The sequence below is a fragment of the Schistocerca serialis genome, chromosome 3 (genome assembly GCF_023864345.2).
Source record: "Schistocerca serialis cubense isolate TAMUIC-IGC-003099 chromosome 3, iqSchSeri2.2, whole genome shotgun sequence".
Lineage (NCBI taxonomy): Eukaryota > Metazoa > Arthropoda > Insecta > Orthoptera > Acrididae > Schistocerca > Schistocerca serialis.
Window position 1 is genome coordinate 375,363,634 of NC_064640.1, and position 23,646 is coordinate 375,387,279.

Sequence of the window (23,646 nt, forward strand, 5' to 3'; positions counted from 1 at the left end):
GACAGCCGCATGTGAAACATCAACCACAACCTGCAACAAATGATGATGCCCAAGTAGGTGTTTTAGCTGCTGTCGGGGCTAATCCGCACATCAGTAGCAGGCAAATTGCGTGAGAATCGGGAATCTCGAAAACATTGGTGTTGAGAATGCTACATCAACATCAATTGTACCTGTACCATATTTATATGCACCAGGAATTGCATTGTGACGACTTTGAACGTCGTGTAAAGTTCTGCCACTGGGCACAAGAGAAATTATGGGACAATGACAGATTTTTTGCACGTGTTCTATTTAGCGACAAAGCGTCATTCACCAACAGCAGTGACGTAAACCAGCATAATATCCACTATTGGGCAATGGAAAAGCCACGATGGCTGCGACAAGTGGAACATCAGTGACCTTGGCGGGGATGCGGCATTATGGGAGGAAGGATAATTGACCCCCCTTTTTATCGATGGCAATGTAAATGATGCAATGTATGCTGATTTCCTATGTAATGTTCTACCGATGTTACTACAAGATGTTTCACTGCATGACAGAATGGCGATGTACTACCAACCAACATGATGGATGTCTGGCACATAGCTCGCGTGCAGTTGAAGCAGTATTGAACAGCATATTTCATGACAGGTGGATTAGTTGTCGAAGCATCATACCATGGTGTACACGTTCACCGGATCTGACATCCCCGGATTTCTTTCTGTGGGGAAAGTTGAAGGATATTGCTATCATGATCCACCGACAACGTCTGACAACATGCGTCAGCGCATTGTCAATGCATGTGCGAACATTACGGAAGGCGAACTACTCGCTGTGGAGAGGAATGTCGTTACACATATTGCAAAATGCATTGAGGTTGACGGACATCATTTTGAGCATTTATTGCATTAATGTGGTATTTACAGGTAATCACGCTGTAACAGCATGTGTTCTCAGGAATGATAAGTTCACAAAGGTACATGTATCACATTGGAACAACCAAAATAAAATGTTCAAATGTACCTACGTTCTGTATTTTAATTTAAAAAACCGACCTGTTACCAACTGTTCGTCTAAAATTGTGAGCCATATGTTTGTGACTATTACAGCACCATCTATCACAAAGCGAAAAAAGCGATCCAACTAAAACATTCATATTTCTTTACGTACTACACGAATATGTAATAAAAAAATGGGGGTTTCTATTTTAAAAAACACAATTGATATCCGTTTGACCTATGGCAGTGCCATCTAGCGGGCCAACCATAGCGGCATCTGGTTTCCCCCTTCAAGCTAGACAAGTTTTGTTCTTTGTAGTTTTTTCGTTTGACGCTTATTTCGTGAGATATTTGGCCCGGTCACGATCAATGGACCACTCTGTATATATGGTTCCAGATACCTTCTCAAGTCTATAACATTTATGACGTATATATATGGACTGAAGAGATGAATGAAAATTGTCATTCATCGTTTTGGTCTGCATCCTAGATGTTTCAGACTTGAAAAGGTTTTTGCATCCATATAGTTTCATTAGACAGGGTGAGCACAAAGTCTTACCCTGATTATAACAATTTACTACAGAATAACCGTTTGACACAATAATTTACATTTGATGCCAATACATAGGTTAGTGTTACTAGTTTTTTTTAAGACTACTTATGTTAATAAACCTCAACGTGTGCTCCCTTGGTAGCTCAGAGAATGTCGAGGTGGTATTCCAGTTCCCGCCAGATGATTCGTAACATGTGTCCTGTCAAAACCCACAGCAGCTAGTATCCAAGCCTTCAGTTCGTCGATGTCAGCAACTGGTGTGACGAAGACTCTGTCCTTGATATGGCACAAGAAAAAAAGTAATCAAGGGGCATAATGTCTGGAGAGGGGAGTAATGTCCGGATCGGACTGGAAGGAATGGTCCAACACCCTGGCCACCCCACTCTCCAGGCATTACGCCCCTTGACTTTTTTTTTCTGGGGCTATATCAAGGACAGAGTCTTTGTCACACAAGTTGCTGATGTCGACGAACTGAAGGCTAGAATACAAGCTGCTGTGGGTACTGTGACAGAACACATGTTACGAAACACATCGCGGGAACTGGAATACCGCCTCGACATTCTCCGAGCTACCAAGGGAGCACACGTTGAGCTTTACTAACGAAAAGTGGTCTTAAAAAAGACTAGTAAGAGTAACCTATGTAACGGCATCAAATGTAACTTATTATGTCAAATGGTTATTACAGCTGCTACAATGGCAGGTTATCAAAATTTAAGTGAGTTTGAACATGGTCTTATAGTCGGCACACAAGCGATGGGACACAACATCTCCGAGGTAGCGATGAAGTGGGAATTTTCTCGTACAACCATTTCACGAGTGTACTATGAATATCAGGGATCCAGTAAAACATCAAATCTTCGACATCACTGCGACTGGAAAAAGATCCTTCAAGAATGGGACCAGTGATGACCGAAGAGAATCATTCCACATGACAGAAGTGCAACACTTCCGCAAATTGCTGCAGATTTCAATGCTGGGCCATCAACAAGTGTCAACATGTGAACCATTCAACGAAACATTATCGATATGGGCTTTCGGAGCTGAAGGCCTACTTGTGTACTCTTGATGACTGCACAACACAAAGCTTTACACCTCGCCTGGGCCTGTTAACATGGACATTGGACTGTTGATGACTGGAAACATGTTGCCTGGTCAGATAAGGCTCATTTCAAATTGTATTGAGCAGATGGATGTGTACGCCTGGTCAGACAAGTCTCATTTCAAATTGTATCGAGCAGATGGATGTGTATGCTTATGGAGACAACCTCATGAAACCATGGACCCTGCATGTCAGCAGGGGACTGTTCAAGCTGGTGCAGGCTCTATAATGGTGTGGTTCGTGTACTGCTGGAGTGATATGGGACCCATGATACATCTAGATATGACTTACAGGTGACACATATGTAAGCATCCTGTCTGATCACCTGCATCTATTCATACCCATTGTGCATCCGGTGGACTTACGCAACTCCAGCAGGACAATGTGACACCCCATACATCCAGAATTGCTACAGGGTGGGTCCAGGAACACTCTTCTGAGTTTAAACACTTCTACTGGCCACCAAACTCTCCAGACATGAACATTAGTGAGCATATCATGGGAGGTCTTGCAATGTGTTGCTCAGAACAGAGCTCCACTTCCTCGTACTCTTACGGATTTATGGACAGCCCCGAAGGATTCATGGTGTCAATTGCATCCAGCATTACTTCAGATATTAGTAGAGTCCATTCCATGTTGTGTTGCGGCACTTGTGCGTATTCACAGGGGCTCTACACGATAATATGCAGGTGTACCAGTTTCTTTGGGTCTTCAGCGTATTTCCACAATGCCTTGTAATGCCATTCTTAATGGAGACAAGCCTTCAAATGTAGAAACAGTTTTGGGCACATTCAAAGGAAGTATTATAGGGCAATTACTGTTCACAATATACATAAATGACCTAATGGATAATCCTGGAATCCCATGAGGCTGTTGTACATAGAGAAGTTACAATGCAAGAAAATAGTAGCAAAATGGAGGAATAACAGCAGAGAACTGCACAAGCAAAAAACTTACTGCATGATAATACGATTACCAAGCATCCATTAAATATCTGGGTGTAAGCATATGGACAGATGTAAAATGGAACGATCACATAAAAATAATCATAAGAAAGGCAGATGTTAGCCAGTCACTGGAAGAATCTCCACAAAGGGTAATTCACCCACAAAATCTTCATTCAATTCCTTTTCGAGTATTGTTTCTCAGTCTGGCAGCCCACCCAGTAGGAGTGACTGAGGAAACAGACAAGATAAAAAAAACTGCAGCACATTTCACAACAGGTTTGTTTGGTGAGCATGAAAGCATCATGGTGATGTTCATTCAAATCCAGTGATAATGATTAAAGGAGAAGTGTTGCTCATTGAAGGGTGGTTGGCTATGACTCATGATGTCAGCAAGATGGCAGATACCCTACTTAAAGGCGAGGAATGAATGCTAGCTGGACAAATGCACGGTGTATGTAATATTAGTAAGAGTGTTGTCCATGTGTAGAATGCTCTATCTGAGTTTGACTGAGGGCAGGTTGTGATGATCCGGAGGCTTGGCATGAGCATTTTGGAAAATGCATGACATGTCGGGTGTTGAAGGAGTACTGTGGTAAATGTCTTCAGCACACGGTGAAACGACGTCCAGACATTGTGCGGTTAGGTGGCCACACCTCATTACAGATGTCTGACATCATAGGCTAGGCAGACTGGTAAAACAGGAAAGGCAGTGAACTGCGATGGAATTAACATCAGACTTTAATGCTGGGCAGAGCAAAAGTGTGTCTGAAAACACAGTGCACCGAACACTCCTAATGATGGGCCTCAACAGCCAATGACCAATATACGTCCCAATGATAACACTATGACACTGGCAAATACAACTGAAATGGGCACACGACCACTGGCACTGGACATTGGCATAGCAGCTGTAGCAACAGTTGTAGCATGGTCTGATGAATCCCAATACCTCCTCCATCATGCCAATGGGAGGGCAAGAATCCATAGTCTTCCAGGGGAACAGCTCCTTGACACCTGTGTTGCGACACAGAGGCAAGCTGGCGGTGGCACCATTATACTCTAGGGAACACTCACTTGGGCACCCATAGGTCCAGCGGGGCTTGTGCAAGACACCATGATGGCCAAGGAGTATCGTACTCTGATTGTAGATCACGCAACCCCTTCATGATGATCACGTTTCCCTACAGCAATGGCATTTTTCGAGAAGATAACGTGTCACATCACAAGGCCAGGAGTGTGATGGAGTGGTTTGAGAACACAATGGTGAGTTCGAGTTGATGTGCTGGTCCCTGAACTTTCCAGATCTGAATCCGATCAAACACATCTGGGATGTGATTGAAAATGGCACCAGAGCTCCTCGCCCTCTTCCCCGAATTCACGGGAATTAGATGACTTGTGTGTGCAGATGTGATGCCAACTCCTTCCAGTGACCTACCATGCCAAAGGCAGTCATACCAGCTATTAGGTAGGTGGCCACTATGTTCTGGATGATCAGTGTATACGTCAATCTTAATATTGAAGACATACCAAAAGAAACACTAATGCAAAAATCAACAAAACAAAAACCACAACAACCAAAAGTTGAAAACACAAAAACAGGGAGTGGAAACTTCGCTTGACATATGTAGCTCAAATGAAGTATATGATACTATGAACCCACACAATTCTAAAAACCAATACTGCAAATTTCACATGATCTATATAGCTGAAATAAAGCAAACAATACCATGACCAAAAAAACCTAGAAAAATAGCAGTAGTGGAAAATTCACTTAACCTATACAGCTCAACCAAAATTCACTATACTACCAACCCCCAAATACCTATAACTCCAGACCACAATTCACGATACTCACGAATATAAGCTAATATGAGGGTTGGAACTTAAATAGTGGCAACTATTTATTCACAACCAACACAAAAGAGTTACATGTTTGCACCCGTTACTGTCCTTCAAAGTAGTCAGCAGCGTTTTGTAGAACCCATTGCCAGTGATACGGAAGGCGTAGTATACCGTTAGCAGAGCCTGTTCCGTTGATAGTGAGAATGGAGCAGTCTAAAGTTATGGTCATTCTTGTGTACAACTCAGATGGTGTTCTCCTAAAGCATTACGTTCCTCCACGGCAGACCGTCAATGCAAAGTATTACTGTTCGTTTTTGGAACATCACCTGCGACCAGCTTTGCGAAAGAAGCGGCGACACTTTCTGTACAACCCACCCATCATTTTGCATGACAATGCGCAGGCGCATACACCACAAGCTGTGGCTGCTCTGTCCGGTCGATGGGACTGGGAACTACTGTACCATCCACCATACTCCCCAGACTTAAGCCCTTGTGACTTTGATTTGATTCCGAAGATGAAGGAACCACATTGCGGCATTCGCTTCAGAACTGTTCCAAAGATTTGACAGGCAGTAGACTGCTCCAGTCGCACCAACAATAGAACAGGCTCTGCTAATGGTATACTACGCCTTTCACATCGCTGGCAGTGGGTTCTACACAACGCTGGTGACTACTTTGAAGGAAAGCAACAGGTGCAAACATGTAACTCTTTTGTATTGGTTGTGAATAAATAGTTGCCACTATTTAAGTTCCAACCCTCATAATTATGAAGTTCAACTACCAACCCAAACCTCAAAACTATAAACTAGTCCAACATAAATCACGACACTCACAACTCAAAAAAACAATTACACACGTAAACAGACCCACTACAGCCTTACAACACAGACCAAACACAACATGAGAATGAACTTAAAAGCCTCAGTCAGCTGCCAAATTAATCTAGGCTGTTCGTATCCCCCCCCCCCTCCTCTCTCTCTCTCTCTCTCTCTCTCTCTCTCTCTCTCTCTCTCTCTCTCTCTCTCTCTCACACACACACACACACACACACACACACACACACACACACACACACACACACACACACACATAACTATTTCTAAAACTCGCACCACACTAACAACACCTCCCCTAAACACTGCCCACCCACCAACTGATAGCCAACCCGTATCTTCCCAGAATACTAATCTAAGACAAATGGTTCAAATGACTCTGAGCACTATGGGACTTAACTTCTGAGGTCGTCAGCAGTCCCCTAGAACTTAGAACTACTTAAACATAACTAACCTAAGGACATCACACACATCCATGCCCAAGGCAGGATTCGAACCTGCGACCGTAGCAGTCACGCGGTTCCAGACTGAAGCCCCTAGAACCGCTCGGCAACCGTGGCCGGCAATCTGAGACACATCTACCACTCACACCAGTCTTATGCGTACATAACCAGACAGACAGACAATAATACCAATGATACATTAGAAAAACAATATACTGTATGGACGGCCTAGATTGCTCAACCCAAGAACCCCTCATAATCGAGCTCCAAATGTTATCACAACAGCACCAAAACATGTTCTGGTCCCTAGTTCAAGAAGCAGGAACTTGTTAACTTCATAAATTCACCACATGGATGACATCTCATACACCCCACGAAGAGGCCTGATAACTGTAGAAATTTCATAGTTGCAGCCACATCCTCACCCACAGCAGCCAGTAACAAACAACTGTTAAATTTAACTGTCAGATCCGTACCTAGCAACGAACGAAAAACACGCAAAATTAAATTCCTCAAATGATGAAATTTCACATGATCTAACAGGTCCAAAACTGAAGACAAATTGGTAGCCAATAACTAATGAGATTCAAAAACAACTCACTGACAAGCCAACAACAACAACCACCACCTTCAAAAACACCAAATACTACACAGCAAAAAGTACAATGCCACAGAAACATCACCCGCAAAGAAATTAGAAACATAAATATCCAACACTACAGTGTGCCACCACTGGCTCCAACAAGCCCTCTGCAAACAAGATCCATTTCAAAGATGCTGCATTTGAATGCCATCACAAAATACAACACAGATACATTAGGGATCAAAGCTGAGGGGTGGTATCGCAAAAATTGGTTGACACATTTGTTAACAGAAGAGTCAGCCAACATATGTTTTCTCATATATATACCTCATAAAAAGACCATGAGGGTAAAATTGGAGAGATTTAAGCTCGTATGAAAGCTTACCAACAGCCCTTCTTGTACACAATTTGCAATTGGAACAAGAGGGGTCAAGAGTGACAGTGGTCCAGGAAATACCCTACACCATGTGATATATGGATTACAGACAAATATATACATGGTCCAGTCATATTAATGTGACTAGTGCCTGTTTGAAGTCAATGTGCAACAACCACTCACATACAGTTGCTGGCAGCACTAGCAGCAGAGCTTACATAATGCTTGTTGGGGGATGCAGAAAACAGTGCACATGTTGTAATGCGGAAACAGAGAGATTTATCTGATGTCCAAGAGGACATTATCATTATCTTTTGGGTGTTGAATGGAAGCATTTTCAAAACAGCTAATTTCTTATACTGTTCCTGTGATTCCGTGGCTAAAGAATACCATGCATGGCAAAATGGCACTATTCAAAACTGGCACCAAGACAACTGTGATGCACACTGCCCCTATATGACATGGGTGAATGACAGCTGTGGAGATGTCTACAGGTGAATAGATGTGCAACTGATTACCCTGATGAACCTAATGGCTACCAAAAGGGTCTCCTCAATGACTGATACCTGGTTCATGCACCTATGCTGACTGCTGTACATCGATGACAAACCCTGTAATTTGCAAGCCAATAATGCAACTGGACGTCCACTGAGTGGCAACAAGTGGCCTTTTCAGATGAAACATATTTTATGCTCCATCGGACAGATGGCCATTGGCATGTACTGCATGAAATGTCTGAAAGTAAACACCCTGCAACAGTCGACGGAAGGGTCCAATCTGGAGGAGGCAGCATTATGGTCTGGGGAATGTTTTGGGGCATTCCCAGGGTGATCCCATCATTCTGCAAGGCACAATGGATCAACAGAATTATGCCCCTTTCCTTGAGGACCATTCTACCCCTACATGCAGTTTGTGTTTCCTCAGCATGATGGCATTTACCAGAAGGACAATGTATCATATTGCAGCTCTCAGTCTACATGTATGGTTAGAAAAGCACCAGGATGAGTTTACCATACTCCCCCAGCAAACAAACTTCCTAGATATAAGCCCAATCAAGAAACTGCGAGGCCACCTCAATCGGGCTGTATGCACCACGGATCATCAAATGAGCTACTGCAGCTGGCCATGGTGCTAGAGTCGGCATGGCTCCACATCCCTGTTAGTACCTTACAGAACCTCATTGGCTATCTTCCTGCACATTTCACAGTGGTCAGTGGTGCAAAAGGTGGTTGGTTACGCTTTTGAAAGGGTGGTCACATTAATGTGACTAAACAGTGTAGTAAAAACACTTTATAAGCGCATGCAATCAATGAGAGTTCAGCATCTTAGCTTATACATTAAAATGACATGAATCCTACCTACATCTTTTACGGTGATATCTGGTTAAGTTTTATGCCTCAAACAGCAGTGGAAACTACTGCAGAAGTGTTCGAGTTGATTCACAGTTTTTAGGACTATTTGGAGTGAATGTATTATTTTCCAGAGAATAATACAAAACCTGGTCTATTGTTGAATTCATGGCGACAAAGCTAATTACTGTCACGGAACAAATGCCATGATTATATGGCATAGTAAAATTTGTGACAAACAAATACCCTTTTTTCCTATTCTTTGTAGTTAGTGCAGATTTGAGTCCGATGATGTTAGGGTAGGACTAAAATATGCAATTATTTAACTGTGAACACAGATTTTTAAATGAAAAATGGTCACGTTATTATTGTCTCCAATGAAGTGTATTTGTGTCCGATATTTCATTATCAACCCAGATACCAACTACTGCGTAGTCCCAAAGCTGACGACATACAGAGGTTTGGGTCTGGCCGTGAGTCGTGCACGGATAGCCAAATGGTAAGGCGGCCGCTCGCGATAAGTGGGAAATCCGGGTTTGAGTCCCGGTCCAGCACAGATTTTCATTGTTGTCATTCCATTCTACAGCTGATGGTAGTCTACATCTACATACATACTCCGCAATCCACCATACGATGCATGGTGGCAGAGGGTACCTCGTACCACAACTATCATCTTCTCTCCCTGTTCCACTCCCAAACAGAACGAGGAAAAAATGACTGCCTATATGCCTCTGTACGAGTCCTAATCTCTCTTATCTTATCTTTGTGGTCTTTCTGCGAAATGTAAGTTGGCAGCAGTAAAATTATACTGCAGTCAGCCTCAAATGCTGGTTCTCTAAATTTCCTCAGTAGCGATTCACGAAAAGAACGCCTCCTTTCCTCTAGAGACTCCCACCCGAGTTCCTGAAGCATTTCCGTAACACTCGCGTGATGATCAAATCTACCAGTAACAAATCTAGCAGCCCGCCTCTGAATTGCTTCTATGTCCTCCCTCAATCCAACCTGATAGGGATCCCAAACGCTCAAGCAGTACTCAAGAATAGGTCGTATTGGTGTTTTATAAGTGGTCTCCTTTACAGATGAACCACATCTTCCCAAAATTCTACCAATGAACCGAAGACGACTATCCGCCTTCCCCACAACTGCCATTACATGCTTGTCCCACTTCATATCGCTCTGCAATGTTACGTCCAAATACACTCCTGGAAATTGAAATAAGAACACCGTGAATTCATTGTCCCAGGAAGGGGAAACTTTATTGACACATTCCTGGGGTCAGATACATCACATGATCACACTGACAGAACCACAGGCACATAGACACAGGCAACAGAGCATGCACAATGTCGGCACTAGTACAGTGTATATCCACCTTTCGCAGCAATGCAGGCTGCTATTCTCCCATGGAGACGATCGTAGAGATGCTGGATGTAGTCCTGTGGAACGGCTTGCCATGCCATTTCCACCTGGCGCCTCAGTTGGACCAGCGTTCGTGCTGGACGTGCAGACCGCGTGAGACGACGCTTCATCCAGTCCCAAACATGCTCAATGGGGGACAGATCCGGAGATCTTGCTGGCCAGGGTAGTTGACTTACACCTTCTAGAGCACGTTGGGTGGCACGGGATACATGCGGACGTGCATTGTCCTGTTGGAACAGGAAGTTCCCTTGCCGGTCTAGGAATGGTAGAACGATGGGTTCGATGACGGTTTGGATGTACCGTGCACTATTCAGTGTCCCCTCGACGATCACCAGTGGTGTACGGCCAGTGTAGGAGATCGCTCCCCACACCATGATGCCGGGTGTTGGCCCTGTGTGCCTCAGTCGTATGCAGTCCTGATTGTGGCGCTCACCTGCACGGCGCCAAACACGCATACGACCATCATTGGCACCAAGGCAGAAGCGACTCTCATCGCTGAAGACGACACGTCTCCATTCGTCCCTCCATTCACGCCTGTCGCGACACCACTGGAGGCGGGCTGCACGATGTTGGGGCGTGAGCGGAAGACGGCCTAACGGTGTGCGGGACCGTAGCCCAGCTTCATGGAGACGGTTGCGAATGGTCCTCGCCGATACCCCAGGAGCAACAGTGTCCCTAATTTGCTGGGAAGTGGCGGTGCGGTCCCCTACGGCACTGCGTAGGATCCTACGGTCTTGGCGTGCATCCGTGCGTCGCTGCGGTCCGGTCCCAGGTCGACGGGCACGTGCACCTTCCGCCGACCACTGGCGACAACATCGATGTACTGTGGAGACCTCACGCCCCACGTGTTGAGCAATTCGGCGGTACGTCCACCCGGCCTCCCGCATGCCCACTATACACCCTCGCTCAAAGTCCGTCAACTGCACATACGGTTCACGTCCACGCTGTCGCAGCATGCTACCAGTGTTAAAGACTGCGATGGAGCTCCGTATGCCACGGCAAACTGGCTGACACTGACGGCGGCGGTGCACAAATGCTGCGCAGCTAGCGCCATTCGACGGCCAACACCGCGGTCCCTGGTGTGTCCGCTGTGCCATGTGTGTGATCATTGCTTGTACAGCCCTCTCGCAGTGTCGGGAGCAAGTATGGTGGGTCTGACACACCGGTGTCAATGTGTTCTTGTTTCCATTTCCAGGAGTGTATTTAATCGACGTGACTGTGTCAAGCGCTACATTACTTATTCGCAACTGTGAATTCATTTGAACAGCTAGAAAAGTTGTATCTTCTTTGAATAATTTCTATAGTTAATGACAAATGGAAGTCATAACAGAAACAGTGCAGACATATTGCATACTTTCAGAAGAGGCAATCACTATATGTTTCTGTGCCATTCAAATTAATTTTACTTTATTTATTTAGCAAGTTCTATGGGTCCATGCAAGCCAGTCTACTTCATAGCTTAGAGAATGTTCATTGGAAGAATTATAAAAAAGTATTACTAAAACAGAAAAAAACATTATGACAGAGTATAAGAATAAATAAAACATTACAGAAAGAATTTTTCAACTACTGTGAGGAAGCCCTTACAAAAGAGGAGTGTGCCACAAGGAAATCTTCCAACTTAAGTCTTCTGACTGACCTTTTTTTTTAAAAAAAAACCCCCAGTTGTGCTGGAAGTGTACTGAAAATAAAAACTGTGGTAAAACTTTACAAAGGGCTGTCAGTAAAGTTTAGCTATATCTGTTGACTAGTGCATACTGTACAATACTCAAGAAAGTTTAATCCAGGTGAAAATCGTTTTTCCATTTGGTGTTCATGAAATGAATACTGCAGTTTGTTCTGTGTGAGCCAACACCGGCAATAACATATCTCATGATGGAGTATATGTACAGGGATAGCAGAATTAGGATTCCATGATGCCAGAACAACGGCCTACTTGAAGAATGCTAATTGACACTGCATGTCTACTTGACCATTCTTTCGTGGGATAAGAAACTTCTTAATGAGAGTACAGAGTTCCCCCAAAATATGGTACCATAGGACATAACACAGTGAAAGTAAGTAAAGTAAACAAACCTTTAAGTTTCAGTGCCACCTAAAATTCACTGCAAAGACAATAAACACATGTTGATATTTGTATGACAAGTCATGGGAGCATTCATGGGATCACAGAAGCATCCAATTCAACCGGTCTGCTTAGACCTATGACATCATCAATATGGCAGAAATGACCATTCTCAGCATCTCCAATAAGGCACCTAAAACGCCAATACCTAAACATGACAACAAACAATAAAATACATAGAAATACAACAATAACATCTCCCACCAAAAATATAGTCAAACTAACAGGACAAATGAGACAAACTAGGGGTTTTAGGGTGGGGACAAGCTAAATATAAACATATAAATACGCACACCATGATCCCAAACCACACAAAACGATGAAAAACAACTCCAAATTCCCACATTCTGCTATACTCACAAAATCCACAGGAATCAGTCACTTCCCTTCACCTACATAGGTCAACCGCAATTGTCGATACCACAAAATAAAAACCTACAACTACAAAAATTAGAATCAGACTGCAACTATTGATACCACGAAACCAATACATAAAACAACAAAAATTGGAACCGGACACTTCTCTTAACTTATATAAGTCAATCACAGCAGACAATACCGAAAACCAAACACCTACAACTGCGATAAATGAAACCAAACCCACAACACATCAAAATCCCCAACTCGGGAACAGTAGACCCAAAAAAATGACTATTTACGACAAATTCCGGCCCTAAGCACTAGGTTAGCCACCTCTCTCCCTACACGCGCGCGCGCGCACACGCACACACACACACACACACACACACACACACACACAAACACACACACACACACAAAAAAATATACAGAGGACACCATCAACCATAAGACGACATCTACAAAAACAACCAACTCGTAAACTAAATTTTGCGCAGTAATGATGTCACGGGTCAAAGCAGACAGGTGGGATGGGATGCCTCCGGTGACCCGCATTCATTCCATGCAATCCCTCTCCTGTCCTACTTCTTATGTTTAAATGAGCTACATCTATTCATTTGCTTAGCTCATGAAATCATGGTGGATAGTGTGCTAGAACGAGCAAGAATCAGTTGTACAGTTGATACACTCTGTCACACAGATAAAGTCCAGTGATCCTGTGCACTTACTATGTGACAATAATTTTTCTGATGTCGCACTTTACACAGGAAGCTCATGGTGTCATTTGCAAGAGAGTGATTAGAAAACTTCAAAAAGCAGTAACAGTACAATATCCTGAGACAGTAAAACTGCTGGCCATCAGAACTGCAATACAAGGAAGGATAGCAGATAACTAAATTTTACTTGTGTGTATACAACGTACTGTTGTAGGAAGGTAACATAATTAATTTTCTGGGAGTTTGAGGGTATATAAAGTGGGACATTTAGTACACAGAGCTGCAACCTCTGGAAGTAACAACAGCTCTAACTCGGCTGGTCATAATGTTGAACTGACCTTTGATGACAGATATTCAAAGACAAAAACATGTACATCCTTCCACGCTGCTTGCACTATATGTCAGACTTCATTAATCATAATGGCTGCCAAGTGGTGGCCTGGAAGTGTCTCAGTAGCCAATAAACATATGTTTTCAATGGGTGAGGGATCTGAGATACAGGCCGACCAGGTGTATGAATGTAGGTGGGCAACATATGATCTTCTGTTATAATGTCGAAAGGTAATGTCATAGAGGCCTCAAAGATAGAGTACAGCCATAAGTACTAATGTGTATCATAACACTTGCCCCCAAGTTACTGGATATCTGAACCAGAGGTCATTGTGTTTTGCACCCAATGACACCCCATACCATAACACCAGGTATTAGATCGACATACTGATGATGAATACAGTCTGGCAAGATCAGTTTTCTTTGGTGCTCCCACACATTGATATGTCCATCATGACGATGTATCATGGGACTCATCTGGAAAGCTATGGTGCCACTCCCGTCTCCAGTGTTGCTGCATCAAGATTAGCTGCAACAATGGTACACTACTGGCTATTAAAATTGCTACACAAAGAAGAAATGCAGATGATAAACGGGTATTCATTGGACAAATATATTATACTAGAACTGACATGTGATTACATTTTCACGCAATTTGGGTGCATAGATCCTGAGAAATAGGTACCCAGAACAACCACCTCCAGCCACCATAACGGCCTTGATAAGCCTGGGAATTGAGTCAAACAGAGCTTGGATGGCGTGTACAGGTACAGCTGCCCATGCAGCTTCAACACAATACCACAGCTCATCAAGAGTAGTGACTGGCATGTTGTGACGAGCCAGTTGCTCGGCCACCATTGACCAGATGTTTTCAATTGGTGAGAGATCTGGAGAATGTGCTGGCCAGGGCAGCAGTCAAACATTTTCTGTATCCAGAAAGGCCCGTACAGGACCTGCAACATGTGGTCCTGCATTATCCTGCTGAAATGTAGGGTTTCGCAGGGATCGAATGAAGGGTAGAGCCACGGGTCGTAACACATCTGAAATGTAGCGTCCACTGTTCAAAGTGCCGTCAATGCGAACAAGAGGTGATAGAGACGTGTAACCAATGGCACCATATACGATCATGCCGGGTGATATGCCAGTATGGCGATGACGAATACACGCTTCCAATGTGCGTTCACTGCCATGTCGCCAAACACGGATGCAACCATCATGATGCTGTAAACAGAAGCTGGATTCATCCAAAAAAATGACATTTTGCCATTCGTGCAATCAGGTTCGTCATTGAGTACACCATCGTAGGCGGTCCTGTCTGTGATGCAGCGTCAAGGGTAACTGCAGCCATGGTCTCTGAGCTGATAGTCCATACTGCTGCAAAAGTTGTCGAACTGTTCATGCAGATGGTTGTTGTCTTGCAAACGTTCCCATTTGTTGACTCAGGGATAGAGACGTGGCTCCACGATCCGTTACAGCCATGTGGACAAGATGCCTGTCATCTCGACTGCTAGTGATACAAGGCCATTGGGATCCAGCACAGCGTTCCGTATTACCCTCCTGAACCCACCGATTCCATATTCTGCTAACAGTCATTGAATCTCAACCAACGCGAGCAGCAATGTCGCGATACGATAAACCGCAATCGCGATAGGCTACAATCCTACCTTTATCAAAGTCATAAACGTGATGGTATGCATTTCTCCTCCTTACACGAGGCATCACAAGTTCAACGTTTCACCAGGCCACGCCGGTCAACTGCTGTTTGTGTGTGAGAAATCGGTTGGAAACTTTCCTCATGTCAGCACGTTGTAGGTATCGCCACCGGCGCCAACCTTGTGTGAATGCTCTGAAAAGCTAATCATTTGCATATCACTGCATCTTCTTCCTGTCGGTTAAATTTCACGCCTGTAGCATGTCATATTCGTGGTGTAGCAATTTTAATGGCCAGTAGTGTAGTTGTGCTGACAGTCTGCAGGGCTCCAGATGTCTTAGCAGTGACCATGTAAATAAGTGTCTTGCTGCGAACAGGCCCATTTCCAGGCTTAAAGTATGTGTAGAGGCTGTATGATTCTGCATGACAAGTGAAGAATATGCCTGTCCTTTCAGGAGCTAGGAATGTGTACCTGTTAAGATGCTACATAGCATTGAGTATGGCCCTCCTTAACACGTCAATTCCATATTGGTCCAACAGTTGTAGGATTCTAACCAACTTAACTGCATCACAGAACAATAAAAGAACTTTTGATATGCCACGATTATACAGTTGTCAAATTATAACGTGCCGGTAGATGTTTCTCCTTCTTGCAAGAAGCACAACACGATCTTCCTGAGAAACAACAGTTGAACGTGATTCTGATAGAGAAACTCAATGTGTAATGTTTCCTTATATACAGAATGTAAATGGCATTACTTCTACCTATTTTGTGTGGTTGTCACGAAATGCTAATCATTTGCATGTCCAAGCATGTGGCACATTTCATACCAACTTGACATTTGTTAAATGCCGTCTTTACGTGTTGAAATTCTAGTGGTACACAGTGTATTTATAATTTACGTATCCACTGACTATTCAATAAAAACCTATAGCTGGAATCTTCTACAGCTTACTAAAGGTAATCATTACATTCTATTGAAGAGTTTACATTTTAAAGGGAATACTGTTTAGCACCTGCCTGTTTCGCACTGTTCAAAAATAAATAAATAAATAAATAAATAAATAAAATAAAAAATAATGTTTGACTGTAGGTCTACATACTGAAGAAAACTTAAAAAGGGGAAAAACTACAGAGTTAACAGCTAAAACATTTAGGTTAGATTACTTTTGCATAACAATAATAATATTCTAGGTTGTGGTAACAGAAATGAGCATGTCCACCTGTTTTCATTAATTTATGAAGGCAATATTTAGTGCTGACTGCACAGACCGGTAAAAAATATTCATTAAATAACAAAGAAAAATACTATGACAAAAACACAGCAGTGAATCACAATACGGATTAAGGTCTAATACAGAACTATATCTGGAAGTTGATACGGTAACTGATGTAATGAGAAAAAGAAGATTAAAATTATATGGGCACACATCCAGGATGAATAATGACAGAATAAGAAAAAGGGTCTTTGACTTACTAAACAATTACAACTTCAAAATCACATGGCTGAGAGAAGTAGGAAGAGATATAGAAAGTGCAGGAGTTAACTTGGACAAAATAACAAACAGAACGTTTTTTAAAGAACCAATAGAAAAGAGTGGCTTTCAGGACAGCAAAAGGGAAGAACTGGGAGAAAGTGCACAAAAGATGAGAAGGAAACTACATATGACAACAAAGAAACAGAAACAATGTTGATTTGTCGAACACTACAAAAGGGTTACTCAACCCGAAATAAAATAAAACTGGAATTGTTTGTGATGTCTATAGATCATGGAGGACCCTATATTGGTAACTGGAACACCAACCAACAGTTTCAGCAATTCGTTTGAGCTTGCGAGTAAGAGAGATGTCGCATTCAAAACTGCAGTATTAAGAAGAAGAAGAATGGTCTCCGCTATTCTGTAACAAATCTAACTTTGACATAAGGTTGGTGCGCTAGTGACTGAAATAAAGAGGTATAAAACATCCGAACAATGTGTCCAAGAATACGAAGCGTGTGTCTGACAGCAGTAGTATTCTCAAATACAGATTATTATTAAAGTTATTTCTTCTTGACAACACGTATGCCGCAAAATAAATGTTGAATACAAACAAGTACGTTGTTACAAACCTGTAAACAGTCATAAGTAGCGACATAAATAGGTCTTTAAAGACGGGCGTTTAACTTTTGTTCAATTGACACAGTCCACATCAGAACGTTTATCGTCAATACGTGTGAAACACACAAACAGTAACTAAACTATACGAAGTACCTCGTTCTTGCGCAATTTTTTCAGCGGTATCTCCTTAATATCCAAATTTTCCTTGAATTCACGAAGAACTGCTGCCTTTACAGATTTAAATCTAGCACTAGTTGCTACATCAGAGTTTGTAACTTTCCCGAACAAACGAAACTGATTGAAAATAATGCTAATGCCTTTTCTGTTTACAGCTGACATTTCGAAAAAGTTTTCTTCTGGCACAACTGTCGATAAATTAAAAAGATGGCATTGTAAACAACACACCCACACTCAATTTCAAAATATAATAAACCAAAACAAAGATATTCCATATGAACTGACCCAGGGAACTCTTCAGGTACCAAGATGCATCTCGCCAAAGACTGGCTGTGCATTACAGATTGGCTATCCGACAAATTAAGTAATAGTCATCAAATAGCCTATAAAGCTGGTATCTTGTATGTTTTCACATTACATCACTTCATTTTATTGACATTATATCCCTCGCTTATATCTTAATAAAATCCGTGAATGCTTCTTACATGGTGCTACACATCCTTCTTCAGGAATTATCTTCTAAATAGATGCCGGTAATATACGAAATAGACGCTTGCGGGTAGCGTAACTGTTACTAGTTGCTAATAATCGGAGTGTAAGTGCTAGCCTCTTTCCTGCTGATATGGCTTGTCGATAATTTGTGTCTTGCTTTGAAATCATCAGGTCATCTGCAGCAAGAATGGGTGAAAATAGTCAGCTGACATGTGAGTGAAGCTTTCGCTATGGCTACAGCTGCAAATCACTCATCAGTGCCGAAGCATCCCCCATTTCACCCTCTCGCAAAAGTTCACAAACTTTTCGATGTCTACGCCACTTTGCTTCAGAGTACTTGCTACACAAAATAGAACAAACTGAACGCCTCTGTTTCTCATCGCGACCATAATGCGCTGCGTGGAATGAATTAAACGACATTTTCGCACTCAGGACACCACGTGATTGTGTCTTATTAGTTTCATAATCTAAAAAAACCTTTGATATACACATGCGTTGATTGAAATATTTTATCATTTTTGCAACCTCATTGGCCTTCACGAGGAAAACAAAACAGATGTCCTGGACAGTTTTAACGTAAAAGAATTTGCTTGCGTGCACAGCGACCGTTGAATGATCAGATTGAAGAAAGGACAGCAGTCAGTCGTAAAATCTGTAATTTATGGCAGATATGGATTTCGACTATAACATAGTCATCATCCGTACATTGCCAAAGAGTCATATAGATCCCAACATACCAGAGCATGACATATGACGAAATGACACTAGCCATTATATGTGTCTGCCATGTAAATGCTGGTGTCATTTTGTCATATGTTATGCTCTGACACGTTGGGACCTACATGACACTTTGTTAATACCGTGATGGTTATGTTATAGCCGAAATCTATATAGGCAATAAATGGCGGATTTTTCGACAGAGTGCTGTCCTTTCTTCAATTTGGTAGAATAATTGGTCTTTTAAACAGGAATTACACTGCAAATGCACAGGCGAGTTTTCAGCTGCAATGCAAATGGTCTCGTAAACAGTTTGAAAACAGATGCAAGATTGGCAGCCTCTTCAAAACGTTTGGTAAACTATCCTTGAAATTCTTTCAAGGCCACAATGAATTCTTCAGAACTCACGTATTCTTAAACGACAGTGAGCTTAGGGAAATGGACTGTGTTTTTTTTATCAGGCGATTTCCTTTTAAATGCGTCCCCATAAAATCGGAAAAAATTGTTTCTCACCTTGCTGTGCCTTACTATGGGCTTATTGACGGTGTCAGTATAGAGGCAGGGATTAGTGATCACGATGCCATAGCGACGACGGTCATTTAATCAATCGATATCGCCCATTCGCCCTCCGAATGGGTAGGCGGCCACTACTTCAGCAGGGTCTGAGCAGCTCACGGGTGCAGGATTTCCAACGTTAGGCACGTTATGGAGACTCTTAGAGAAATAGCGTTCAGTACTGGAAAGAAAGTCAATGTTCACTTGGTATATCTACCAGAGGACCTCATCGGAGATGTTGAGGAGACCTTGCCTGCGGGTGTCGAGTATGCAGAATGTAGTCTTCTGCAAGTTGTGGCTCACAACAGTACCAGTGGTGCCTGTCGCTTGAGTTCTGAGGCTAACCTCATTTCACCCCAGCGGCTATCGGATATGGTGAAAGGCTGCTACCCTGGCTCATGGGGTGCAAGCAAACCTCGCAACTGGCAGCATTGTTCTCAGGATTGATTGGGGTCATCTGGTTTGGAGCCAAGTGGAGGGCCTCAGTCAAGGGCTTTGTCGATCCTGTGATGGTCTTGGATGTAGACTTCTGATCTGTGTTATCATGTGGGAAGTAGTAGTACTCCCCTTCATAGGTCAGTGGTGTACTACACAAAGAAAGTAGCTATTTGAGTATCAGTGTGTTTGCATTGTGCACTTTTTTTTCTTTTTTTTTTTTAGTCTATCTAGGCAGTAGTTTGAAGTGTTCTGAGGATTCACTTCCCAGTCGACACACAGATAGCGGAATCATACTGTGTTCAGAGCAAGGACATTTCGGCAATCAAAATTTCATCGGTAATTTGTTGAAGTATTCATAACACAATTCCAGAAATTACTACCCTCCATGAAATAAGTCACACTCAAATTATTCTCAAGACCAAGAGCTGGCTGAAACCCAAAGTAGAAAGCTCTGAAACACTTAGCGAGACATGGGACATCTGTCGAAAAGACAAATTTGACGCAGTAGGAGGAGTTTTCATTGCAGTCGATATTGTCTCCATTGAGGTCGAATATGTGTGCGATTGTGAACGTACTTGGACGCATGTAAGTGAAATCAAATTGACTGTTGGCTGTTTTTACACGCCACCCGATTCCGCCACGACAGTTTTAGAGTCATTAAAAGAAGGTTTACGCTCTTTTAGCCTGGAAATACCCAGATCATGCAATATTAGTTCGAGGCGACTGTATAAACTATACACAGGAAACGGCTACACGGGTAACGGAGGCTGTGTGTTGGGGACTGGGCATATTTTTTTTTTTTTTTTTTTAGATTAAAGGGTACCGAGAAACAATAAAAAGATGTCAGTCTGAAAGGGTGTAAGGCAAAAATAGGAAGCTAAGCCCAACAATACTCAGTAGTATTGATGCAAACAGTCGTCACTGTGTTGAGAAAAAACCAGAGCTCCAAGTGCTAATAGAAAGCACTGAAGCTCAAATCGGTATAGGTACAGAAAGTTGGCTAAAGCTGGAAATAAGTTGAGATGAAATTTTTTCAAAGGACCTAACTGTGTTCAGAAGGGATAAAGAAAATACAGCTGGTGGTGGAGTTTTTATTACTGTCAGAAGCAGTTTACCTCATAGTGAAACTGAAGTAGATAGTTCCTGCGAGTTAGAATGGGTAAGAGCTGTACTTGACATGCAGAACATATTAAAGACTAGTTCCTTTTATCGATCGCGTTACCCAGATGCTTTAGTTGCTGAACAGTTCAAAGAAAACATGAGTCTTATTTCAAATATGTACCTCACACTTATGGTTATAGTTTGTGATGATTTCAATATACTCTCGACATTTTGGCAAAAAGACATGTTTAAGGCTGGAGATAAGCATAAAACTGCGTCCGAAATAGTATTGAATGCTTTCTCAGAATACTATTTTGAACAATTAGTTCAGGAGCCCGCTCGAAGTAAAATGCTTGCGGAAACATACTTGACCTCTTAGCAACAAATTATCCAGAGCAAATGGGAACACCCTGACAGATATAGGGATTAGTGACCACAAAGCAGTTGTGGCGTGACGGTATACCGTAACATACAAGCCCATAAAAAAAACGCAAAATGCAACAGATGAAAATTCACTTGACGCTTTTCTAAGATACAGTTTCCACCCCCTCCGATCTGACAATGTAGCCGCAACCAGCTGTGATTTAAATTCAAAGAAATAGTACCAACGACAATTGAGAGATATGTACAACATAAACTGATAAGTGATGATAATGATCCCATATGATACACAAAACGTGTCTGAACACTGTTGCACAAGCAACGAGAAAAACGTGCCAAATTTAAAATAACGCAAAATCCTCAAGATTGCCGAAGTTTTACAAAAGCTCGAAATTTAGCGTGAACTTCAATGAGAAAGGCTTTTAATAGTTTCCACAATGGAACTCAAAGTCGAAATCTGGCAGAAAACTCAAAGAGATTCTGATCAGATGTAAAGCCCACCAGCAGCAAGACGCAATCAACACTTTCACTGTGCGACAACAATGGTGACGCCGCTGATGACAGTGCCACTAAAGCAGAGCTACTAAACACGGTTCTCCGAAATTCCTTCGCCAAAGACGACGAAGTAAATATTCCACAATTCGAATCAAGAACAACTGCCAATATGAGTGACATAGAAGTAGATGTCCTCGGTGTAGCGAATCAGTTTAAATAACTTAATAAAGGCGATGCTTCTGGTCCAGATTATATACCAGTCAGGTTCGTTTCAGAGTATGCCGCTAAAAAAGCTCCATACTTAGCAATCATATGCAACCACCTTAAAGACTGGGAAGTTGCACAGGTCACACCAATACCCAAAAAAGGAAATATTGGTAATCCATTGAATTACAGAACCCTATCACTAACATCATTTTGCAGTAGGATTTTTGAACATATACTGATTTCAACTATTATGGATTACTTCAAGAAAACGATTTCTTGACAAACAGCCAACATGGATTCAGGAAATAGTGTCCTCGAGAAACACGACTAGTTCTTTATTTCCACGAAGTAATGAGGTCTGTCGACAGAGGATGTCAAATTGATTCCGTATTTTTATATTTCCGAAGGCTTTTGACACTGTTCTTCACAATGGACGTGTAATAAACTTGCGTGCTTATGGATTATCGTCTCAATTGTGTGACTGCATCCGTGATTTCCTGTCAAAAATGTCACAGTTCATAGTAACTGATGAAAAATCATCGCGTGAAACAGAAGTAATATCTGGCGTTTCCAAAGGAATTGTAATAGTCTCTCTGCTGTCCGTAATCTACATAAACAACATAGGAGACAATCTGAGCAGGCTTGTTGGCTTGTTTGCAGATGATGCACTCATTCTCCCTCTTGTACAGTCATCAGAAGATCAAAACCAATTACAAAGTGATTTAGACAAAATATCTGTCTATTACGAATAGTAGCACTAGCACTCCGTCTTCAGGTCACAAGTGGCCCTTCGTGGCCGTCCGACCGCCATGTCATCCTCAGCTGAGGATGCAGATAGGTGGGACCTGGGTAGAAAGCCTGTTAACACAAATGGACTGAGCAGGAAGATTGATGTATTATGAGCACTCGGTCACAGGCTTGCAGAATCACAGACGGTACAGGAACTGATGCAGACTGTGAGCTATTCAAAACATGGCTGCAATTCATTGTTCACTATGACTTTTTATGTAAGACAACCAGGCTTGGGCCACATATCATAGTGTCTGCTGCACTGTGAGATTGAAGCACATGACCATAGTTACCAGGACACAGACAATGCAGGACAATGGGTTGTAGAGCAACTGAATGTTATCAGTGGAGAACATAGAAACTGGATGTGGACCAGTATGTGAGAAACTGTGTATCATGTGCAGACTTGAGTCACCAGCTAATGCCATTTCAGGCGGTACGAGAGGCAACCAAACCATTTGAAATGATTGGGTTAGACATCCTAGGTCTGTTTTGACAGAAACCAGCTTGTAACTGCTATATTCTGGCATATATAAAAATTTTTGTAACGTATTACAATGATCACCATTCCAAATGAGAAAGCAAATATAG

General features: G+C 42.4%; 1 protein-coding gene across 1 annotated transcript in view; it reads right to left on the bottom strand.

The window, feature by feature from the left end:
- Window positions 1–18,133, bottom strand: part of LOC126470200 (quinone oxidoreductase-like protein 2 homolog) — a 51,203-nt gene extending 33,070 nt beyond the window's left edge. Inside the window, exon 1 of the mRNA XM_050097871.1 lies at window positions 17,857–18,133. Within this exon, the coding sequence (XP_049953828.1) occupies window positions 17,857–18,042 (186 nt within the window). The 5' untranslated portion in view covers window positions 18,043–18,133. The remainder of the gene's footprint in view (window positions 1–17,856) is intronic.
- Between the last annotated feature and the right edge of the window lie 5,513 nt (window positions 18,134–23,646).